Source organism: Tachysurus vachellii, chromosome 17, assembly GCF_030014155.1.
Source record: "Tachysurus vachellii isolate PV-2020 chromosome 17, HZAU_Pvac_v1, whole genome shotgun sequence".
Lineage (NCBI taxonomy): Eukaryota > Metazoa > Chordata > Actinopteri > Siluriformes > Bagridae > Tachysurus > Tachysurus vachellii.
Genome location: NC_083476.1, coordinates 995,001 through 1,005,000, shown reverse-complemented (window position 1 = coordinate 1,005,000; position 10,000 = coordinate 995,001). Strand labels below are relative to the sequence as shown.

General features: G+C 44.8%; 1 protein-coding gene across 4 annotated transcripts in view; it reads left to right on the top strand.

Moving 5' to 3' along the window:
- The window catches only part of nedd4l (NEDD4 like E3 ubiquitin protein ligase), a 51,427-nt gene that overhangs the window by 23,251 nt on the left and 18,176 nt on the right, over nucleotides 1-10,000 (top strand). For 3 of the 4 annotated variants that reach the window (XM_060891741.1, XM_060891740.1, XM_060891738.1), the window contains 7 exons: nucleotides 1,799-1,860; nucleotides 2,448-2,550; nucleotides 2,728-2,888; nucleotides 3,581-3,716; nucleotides 3,828-4,022; nucleotides 4,284-4,361; nucleotides 9,537-9,593. In XM_060891741.1, coding sequence (XP_060747724.1) covers nucleotides 1,799-1,860; nucleotides 2,448-2,550; nucleotides 2,728-2,888; nucleotides 3,581-3,716; nucleotides 3,828-4,022; nucleotides 4,284-4,361; nucleotides 9,537-9,593 — 792 coding nt within the window. The remainder of the gene's footprint in view (nucleotides 1-1,798; nucleotides 1,861-2,447; nucleotides 2,551-2,727; nucleotides 2,889-3,580; nucleotides 3,717-3,827; nucleotides 4,023-4,283; nucleotides 4,362-9,536; nucleotides 9,594-10,000) is intronic. The other variant, XM_060891739.1, reaches the window with a different exon arrangement.

The window sequence follows — 10,000 nt, the reverse complement described above, 5'->3', positions numbered from 1 at the left end:
ACAGAGAGCGAGAGATACAGACAGAGGAGAGATACAGACAGAGAGACAGTTGTTGCTGTTTTGTTGTTAAAGTCAGTTTTCGTTACAGGATGTTTGTGTTAAGTGATCGGTGTGATTAACGTTGTGGAGTTTACGAAGCTGTGAAACACAATTTGTGTCAGTCGTCACTCGTTACACAACTACAGCTTTGGGCTTTCAGATAAATCTGAGACTAACGTCAGGTTATAATTACAAGCTGAAGCGTGTTGTTCAGACTCACTCTTTACACGTCACCTGACTTACTCACATCCTCTCACCGATGACCAGGTTCTGATCTGTTCAGTGAGACGTCTGTCTGTCTGTCTGCCTGTGTGTGTGTGTGTGTGTGTGTTAGTACTAATCCCACACCACAGCGTGTGGAGCTGTGCACATGCTTTAGCCAGGTCCAGACTCCAGGTCTCCTGAGAGTCTGTGGGGCTTTCAAAAGGCTAAACATGATGATGGTACATTTTATAAAAGAGGAAAGTGTTTGGGTTTGTTTTTATTACCTCTTTTATGGATCTCGTGTGAATAAAGTTACAGCTGGATTAATCCAGGAGCTGAATTCCAGCTAGTCATAGGCTAGCATATGAGCATGCTGAAGCTAAACCTCCATCTATATCTGTATTAAAGCTAATCCTGGACTAATCCTGGATCGATGTTGCACTATGGACTAATTATGGAAAAATTCTTGTTCGTTGGCGCTAACACGGCTAAAAAACCCCTGCTGGCTGAATACTGAGTGCTAAAGCAAATCTTAGTGTCATCCTGGATTGATATTAAAGCTGATCCTGGATCTGTGTGAAAGCTACTGAAGCTCATCCTGGACAGACAGTGAATACGGTCCTGTGTTAAAGCTTGTTATAGGCTGATCCTGGATCTGTATTGCAATTAGCACTAGACATGTATATATATCTTAAAGCTAACTTAGAGCTGATATTAAAGCTAATCGTGAGGCACTTGGACAGCACCGGACTCGTGCGTGTGACGTGTCCAGCAGACACGGACACGTGTTTTTGGGTATTTCCAGATCATTTTTGGACGTTTCTATGCAGAAGATATCCTAACGTGGAACTCTGGAAAAGATAAAGAAGCAGTTTGGGACTGAGCCGACCGAATCCCACGCTTTTATGATAGGATCTTTTAAGGAAATGCTGGAATGTATCTAGCAGATGTGATCAGGTCTTCAGACACGTAGCCGCTTCCTACAACGGTGCTGCTTTTCTCTTCCCTCCTTCACCAAGCTGTCCACATCTCACATTAAATCTGAGCACTAACATCCTCTGCTTGGGGAAAAGTCCCACCTTAAATAAGTAAATAAAGTGGAACAGATGATGACAGGATGAACAAAAGAGCTCCTTGTTTGTGCGAGATGTTACAGCACTAACACTAATGGCTTACTCGGAGTTTCCTGAAGATGCAGATTAAAGTCTCTGCTTCTGAAATCTGTCGTTATTTTTTCCTTCTTTTCTTTGTTTGCTTACATTCCGAGGCTCGGGCAGATTCGCTGACGCCGTCGATTCTTGCGGAGCCGCTAATAACAGCTGCTGTTCAGTAAGAGCTCCAACCTGTGGCCTGCATGGAACATGTAACAGGAGATGTTGATTACGTAAGCAGGGCTCTGGAGGTTCGCCATGGAGTTTAGTCTCAAATCGTGTTGCGTTTTTATTTTTTCTTCCCTGACTCACTCACCGATGCTCAGGCGTTTCCAGCTTTGCGGTGTGATAGCGCTGGCTGTTGCCTTCTTTCTTTATGATGAGTATTTTTGGTTTGTTCTCAGACAGAAGACCCGGCGATGGAGCGGCCGTACACCTTTAAAGACTTCCTCCTCAGGCCGAGAAGGTCAGTGTTTACTTTTGTTTTTACTTCTTCGTTCCGCGAAAATAACGATCAATGCAAGTGTTCGACTGCGTCTGCAAAGTGACAGAAGTGCGAAGCCTCCAGGTTTTATGGTCTATTAACATTCGCCGTTAGAGACGTCACACGGTTTTAAGACATCTGAGAGTTTGTTAGCGACATTAGATGTGATTCCGATCTATAAAGTCTAAAAAATCTAAAGAATTAAATGGAAAAAAAAACTGACACATCTTTCACTTTTTGACTATTTCTGTACAACCAAATTATTTTTTTGGGTCCTAAAACCCCATCAGCTTAGGTACATTTTCTCTTTTTGTCTTTGTGTACTTTAAAATATAATATTGTTAAAGCTGTTTGTAATTTCTGGACCTGTAAATCGCACCGTTTTAAAGACGAATCAGATTTTTTAAATCTCAGGCTTCTGTTATATTTTTCTGGCCCTGAAATTAGCTATGCTCTTTACTGATTCCCGCTTTAATACTCTTTATATTGTCACAGATGGTCAGAGTATTTCATGTTTGTGTGTGCATGTGTGTGCGTGTTTGTGTGTGTGTGCGTGTGTGTTTGTGCAGTCACAAGTCAAGAGTGAAAGGTTACCTGAGGCTGAAGATGGCGTACCTTCCGAAGAACGGTGCTCCGGAGGAGGAGAGCGGTGAGATGAGGGAGGAGGCTGAGGTGAGCTCGCGTGCTCTCTATCTCTCCCTCTCTGTGTGTATCTCTCTCTGTGTATCTCTCTCCCTTCTCTGTCTTTCTCTCTCGCCCTCTCTCTCTCGCTCTCTCTGTCTCTCTTTTTCTTGTCTGTCTCTCTCATTATTACTTTCTATTCTCTCTCTCTCTCTCTCTCTCTCTCAGGGTTGGGAGGTGGACTCGGTGGATCATGGCGGTTCACGTCGTTCTCAGCAGCTCCTTCCTCCGTTGCCAGAAGGGTGGGAGGAGAAAGTCGATAATCTCGGCCGGACATATTACGTTAATCACAACAACCGAACCACACAGTGGAAAAGACCCAGCACAGTGTATGTACACACACACACACACACACACACACACACACACACACACACACACACACACACACACTTATCCCGTGTCACAAATCCATATCCTGTCTTTAGTTTACTGCTGTAGATGTGGAACCAATACCACAGTTGTGTCTCACTGTCATCTCTCTCACTTGTCAGTCATCAGCATGTCACTTCGCAGCTCATTTGCATAAAGTTACGTTTGCCCCGCCCATATTCTAGTGTCAAATTTTTACACTTATCTCACTCAGGCTCTCCGTCACATCATCCAGACATTTAACCTGTTAATAAGGAGTATATGAAGCTGTTCAAAAGTTTTGGCACCCTCAGCTTTCATGACACTCTTCGGCAAAACCTTAGAGAGTTGATCTCAGGATCTCTTCCTCATCTCAGAGAGGGATTTTTGGGCTACTTACATTTCTGCAGCCGGGCCCGTTCTCCTCCGGTTCTCCTCTGGTTCTCCTCCAGTTCTCCTCTGGTTCTCCTCCAGTTCTCCTCCGATTCTTTAGCCAGTCCTGGTTCCAGAGTGATTTGACTGAAATCTAACCTGTTGTGTGTTTTGGGTTTGAAGATTAGAGGGAAAAACATGAACATTTTCTTCCTGTCAGATAAATAATTCTGAATTGCATCGTGTCAGGAAGAAGTGTGATGTCATTTCCTGCTTTCTGTGTCCCTTTGTCTGTCAGTGACGTGGTATCAGAGACGGAAAGCGATAATCACCAGCGTCAGATCAACCAGGAAGCGCACCGAGTGTTTCGCTCCAGACGCCATATCAGTGAGGACCTGGAGAACGAGCACCTCGACCCTCGAGAGCTGGACGATGTGAGAATGACCTCTGACCCCTTGTTGTCCCTTGTTTATAAATTATTTTCAGATAAGCAGTGTACTGTTTATTTAAAAATAAATTCTTTTTTATTTTTATTTTTTTATTAGCCCCTCCCCTCCCAGTCCTGGGACCCTATCACTGAAGAGGATTTCTCTGGGATTACTGAGGCCGTGGCTGGCCCCGCCTCCTCTGTCACGCCCATTCAGCAATTCAGCACTGCTGAGTTCTCAGAGGAGATCAGCATGAGGCTGTCGCTCACTCCTAATGCCAACGGAGAAATGGGCGGAGCTACCACAACCGGGGTGAGAGAAGGAAGGATGGGTGGATGGGTCTGTAGATAGATAGAGGGATGATGGGTGGCTGGTGGCAGAAGTGTATAGGTGAGAGGACTGATTTGGATGGAGGGATGGTCACATTCAGGGATGGAGGGATAAATAGATATAGATGTGGATGGTGAATGGAAGGATGGAGAAAGGGGGAGAGGTTGTTGGAATGGTATTGTGGTTAGAGGGGATGGAATGATTCTCTCTCTCTCTCTCTCTCTCTCTCTCTCTCTCTCTCAGTCTCTCCTGTCATCCAGGTTGCGTTCCTCCAGTATGACTGATGGAGTGAGTGATCAGGCTCAGACTCCTTCACCTTTGGTATGCCTTTATTCTTCATCACGCCTCATTTCTTTCTTCCACTCCTCTTTCTTTCTCTCTCTTTCTCTCTCTCATTTACTTTAAGTATGGTAGTTCTGTTAAACCTGAAGCACACATGGTCACTTTTCCTGTTTTTCTTCATGACAAGTAGCTTTAATCTGTGTGTGTGTGTGTGTGTGTATGTGTGTGTGTGTGTGTGTGTGTGTGTGTATGTGTGTGTGTATGTGTGTTAATAATAAGAATTGTTTTATTCTGGTATTTGAGTAATTATCTGCCACCTTTGTGTGAAAGTGGTTTCTTCCCTAGAGGCCTGAGCAGAAGAATGTAGTCACGTTGTGTCTGTAGAACTGGAAGGGACATGTTGGTGTTGCATCATTTATAATCGGGAATGTCGGCGATGACACGTGAAACTGATGAGTTAAAAGTCTCCGGGAGTCAAACTGTGTGTTTCAGAGTCTGTAGTCCGAGTCTGTAGTCAGGGTCTGTAGCCCGGGTCTGTAGTCCGAGTCTGTAGTCAGGGTCTGTAGTCCGAGTCTGTAGTCAGGGTCTGTAGTCCAGGTCTGTAGTCCGGGTCTGTAGTCAGGGTCTGTAGTCAGGGTCTGTAGTCCGAGTCTGTAGTCAGGGTCTGTAGCCCGGGTCTGTAGTCCGAGTCTGTAGTCCGGGTCTGTAGTCCGAGTCTGTAGTCAGGGTCTGTAGTCAGGGTCTGTAGTCAGGGTCTGTGGTCCGAGTCTGTAGTCCAGGTCTGTAGTCAGGGTCTGTGGTCCGAGTCTGTAGTCCGAGTCTGTAGTCCGAGTCTGTAGTCCGAGTCTGTAGTCCGAGTCTACAGACAAAAACCTTCTTGTTTTGAATTTAATCTCTCTAACTTTGTCTTTTACTCATTCATCCTGTACTGATCTTGACTTTGTCCAATGAAATACTAGAAGTAGAAGGTTTATATGCCCCACCCCCAGAGGGCGTGGCCTGCGCTCCAGTAGAAGATCGTTAGCAGTAATAATGCTACATCAGTGTGTTTCTGGACGTGTCTTAGATATATATCACTTACCATATTGTATTTACATCCATCAGGGATCAGAAGTGTGTGCGTGCGTGCGTGCGTGCGTGTGTGTGTGTGTGTGTGTGCGCGTGTGTGTGCGTGTGTGTGTGTGTGTGAAATCTGTAATCAGATTGTGTTCGTAAGCGGAAGGTACAGATCTGCGTTACTGGATTTTTATAAACATTATATGACATTTGGAGCGATTTTTGGACGCTGTTCCACCCGATCATGTGACATCTTGTTATTTCTGCTGTTATGATTGGTTGGTATTGTGTTTTAAATCTTCTTTCATTATTTTCATACATTTATTAAAATATTAGATTTATATTTTAAAGTTGTTTCCTCGCTCCGGTGTGAAGTCAGCCCTCAGGCATCCTGACTGATCAGACATCATTTTTTCCTTTTCTAGTTTTTCCTTCCTTTGTCTCTTGACTGTTTGGTGGAAGTGAAACACCTGGCTGCAGGGGGTGTGGCTACAGGGGGCGTGGCTACAGGGAGCGTGGCTGCATGGGGTGAGGTTGAGCTGAATTATGTAGCTGGGAGGGATTTTCGAGGTGAGAGTAGAAACAGGAACACCTTGAAAGGTGGAGTGGGAGTGTTGGGACTCGCCGGGTGACTCACACACTCCGTGTTCAGGGCCCATTTAGGACGTTCCTCTCACACACCAGAGCTCAGTGAATATTTGCTCTCATCTGTTACCGGAGTTTCTGTTCTGTTGGAATTTTGTCAGTTTGGATGTTGACAGAATCTCAGGGTGCGTTTCGTGGCCATGCCTTTAAATGTTGTACTCAAAACCAACAGGTAAGATGAGCTTCACTTTCATCAACTTCATAAAAGTGCTACTGAAGATCCCTCAAAAACACTGTTACATTTTCTCTGTCAACGTATCTGAGTCTGTGTGTGGGGTGCCAATACTTTTAATGCTGACCTGATGTGTTCAGTGTGATGATGTGGCGATGTTGTGTTCGGTGTGGATGGTGTGTTCGGTGTGATGGTGTGTTCAGTGTGATGGTGTGTTCAGTGTGATGGTGTGTTCAGTGGATGGTGTGTTCAGTGTGATGGTGTGTCCAGTGTGATGGTGTGTTCAGTGTGATGGTGTGTTCAGTGTGATGGTGTGTTCAGTGGATGGTGTGTTCAGTGTGACGATGTGTTCAGTGTGACGATGTGTTCAGTGTGACGATGTGTTCAGTGTGATGTTGTGTTGAGTTTGATGTTGTGTTGAGTTTGATGTGTTCAGTGTGATGGTGTGTTCAGTGGATGTTGTGTTCAGTGTGACGTTGTGTTCAGTGTGATGGTGTGTTCAGTGGATGTTGTGGTGATGGTGTGTTCAGTGTGACGGTGTGTTCAGTGTGACGATGTGTTCAGTGTGACGATGTGTTCAGTGTGACGATGTGTTCAGTGGATGGTGTGTTCAGTGTGACGATGTGTTCAGTGTGACGATGTGTTCAGTGTAATGTTGTGTTCAGTGTGATGTGTTCAGTGGATGTTGTGTTCAGTGTGACGTTGTGTTCAGTGTGATGTGTTCAGTGGATGTTGTGTTCAGTGTGACGTTGTGTTCAGTGTGATGGTGTGTTCAGTGTGATGTTGTGTTCAGTGTGATGTGTTCAGTGGATGTTGTGTTCAGTGTGACGTTGTGTTCAGTGTGATGGTGTGTTCAGTGGATGTTGTGGTGATGGTGTGTTCAGTGTGATGGTGTGTTCAGTGTGATGGTGTGTTCAGTGTGATGGTGTGTTCAGTGTGACGATGTGTTCAGTGTGACGTTGTGTTCAGTGTGATGTTGTGTTCAGTGTGATGTGTTCAGTGGATGTTGTGTTCAGTGTGACGTTGTGTTCAGTGTGATGTGTTCAGTGGATGTTGTGTTCAGTGTGACGTTGTGTTCAGTGTGATGTGTTCAGTGGATGTTGTGTTCAGTGTGACGATGTGTTCAGTGGATGTTGTGTTCAGTGTGACGATGTGTTCAGTGTGATGTTGTGTTCAGTGTGATGTGTTCAGTGGATGTTGTGTTCAGTGTGATGGTGTGTTCAGTGGATGTTGTGGTGATGGTGTGTTCAGTGTGATGGTGTGTTCAGTGTGATGGTGTGTTCAGTGTGACGGTGTGTTCAGTGTGACGATGTGTTCAGTGTGACGATGTGTTCAGTGTGACGTTGTGTTCAGTGTGATGTGTTCAGTGGATGTTGTGTTCAGTGTGACGTTGTGTTCAGTGTGATGTGTTCAGTGGATGTTGTGTTCAGTGTGACGATGTGTTCAGTGTGACGATGTGTTCAGTGTGATGTTGTGTTCAGTGTGATGTGTTCAGTGGATGTTGTGTTCAGTGTGACGTTGTGTTCAGTGTGATGGTGTGTTCAGTGGATGTTGTGGTGATGGTGTGTTCAGTGTGATGGTGTGTTCAGTGTGATGGTGTGTTCAGTGGATGTTGTGGTGATGGTTTGTTCAGTGTGATGTTGTGTTCAGTGTGACGATGTGTTCGGTGTGATGTTGTGTTCAGTGTGATGTGTTCAGTGTATGTTGTGTTCAGTGTGATGTGTTCAGTGGATGTTGTGTTCAGTGTGACGTTGTGTTCAGTGGATGTTGTGTTCAGTGTGACGATGTGTTCAGTGTGACGTTGTGTTCAGTGTGATGGTGTGTTCAGTGGATGTTGTGGTGATGGTGTGTTCAGTGTGATGGTGTGTTCAGTGGATGTTGTGGTGATGGTGTGTTCAGTGTGATGGTGTGTTCAGTGTGATGGTGTGTTCAGTGGATGTTGTGGTGATGGTGTGTTCAGTGGATGTTGTGTTCAGTGTGATGGTGTGTTCAGTGGATGTTGTGGTGATGGTGTGTTCAGTGTGATGGTGTGTTCAGTGTGATGGTGTGTTCAGTGTGATGGTGTGTTCAGTGTGATGATGTGTTCAGTGTGATGATGTGATGATTTGTGGTGATGGAGGACTTGTTAGTAAACAGATTCCGTCTCTAGGTGTATGTTATTTGTGTAATAATTCCACAGAGCTGCTTCTTCACCTTCATCCTCAGGCACGACTCCGTACCTTCATCCTCGTTCCTCTCTTCTTCTACCTTCTGTCTCTTTCTGTCTCTTTCTGTCTCTTTCTGTCTCTTTCTGTTCCTTCTTAAATGTTCCTTTTTTTGATCCGTCTCATGTGTGTGTGTGTGTATGTGTGTGTGTGTGTATGTGTGTGTGTGTGTATGTGTGTGTGTGTGTGTGTGTGTATGTGTGTGTGTATGTGTGTGTGTATGTGTGTGTGTATGTGTGTGTGTATGTGTGTGTGTATATGTGTGTATATGTGTGTGTGTGTGTGTGTGTATGTGTGTGTGTATGTGTGTGTGTATGTGTGTGTGTATGTGTGTGTGTATGTGTGTGTGTGTGTGTGTGTGTGTGTGTGTGTGTAAATTGCTGACATTAAATAAGGGTTTATTGAGCAAACCCACAGATGATGTCAGTGTTTTGTTGCTGGTTGTAAATCTGTTCCTCTGGAGAAAGTTTGATTGATTGATTAAGTTAATGACAACATTTGAGATGATCAGATAGTTTCACTTAGAGTTGAGGTGTGTGTGTGTGTGTGTGTGTGTGTGTGTGTGTGTGTGTGAAGGAGCCATTTCTAAGCACAGGGGTGATGTATCAGTGCTGTAACACACACACACACACACACACACACACACACACTTCCGGCTTCTTCTCCTCAGATACTTTAATCTAATTTCCCATCGAAGTCAAATCCAATCTAATCATCACACTTGGCTCTTTAGTCCTCTCACTCGTTTTTCATCCTGTATTCCTCCTCTTCTCTTTCCATCCATCTGACACTTTGCTCTGAATTCAAACCTCCATCACTCAGATTTAATGGAATCACACCTTCGCTCTGCCGTACCTTTAAGTTCCACACACCGCCCCTTTAATTCACCCTGATCACAGGAGGTTCCTCTCATGAGCCCAAAGATCTTTGCCATCCCTTTAAATTCACTTCTATACTCTAATGAGTTCTTTACAGAAATGATTTCTGTCCTAAAAATCACCTTCACTTATCTTTTAAACTCTCTCTCACACACACGCGCACGCATGCACACACACACACACGCGCGCGCGCACGCACACACACACACACTTACCCATGATGCCTCTGTCGTGTAACTGAGCTGTTATGTGTCAGCAGACGTCGCAGTCCAGACGAACCCGAGCCCAAACGGTCACAGGCGTAGAACAGCCCATGGTAATAGACTCTTCCTCCTCCCCCTCCTCCTCTTCCTCTTCCTCCTCTTCTTCCTCTGTCTCACACACTTCTGATTTCTTTTATTTATTGTCAATTCTTTTTATATTTTTTCGTGGCTATTTTTGTTTGGTTTTTGTGGTGATGTGTGTTGGGTTGTCACACTTCGTCATGTTTTATGCTGGTGAATTTTTGTTATTATTTTTTTTTAACATTGGGGGTGTGTATTTTTGTGTGTGTGTGGGGGGGGGGGTATTTAGGTGGAGAGTCACAATATTGCACTTCAGTGTCTAACAAAATCATCATCAGCTGCACTCTTCACTGCTTACAACATGATTCTGTAATGCAGGTGCCCAGGCAGCAGGTGTGTGTGTGTGTGTGTGTGTGTGTGTGTGTGTGAGCTCTTCATC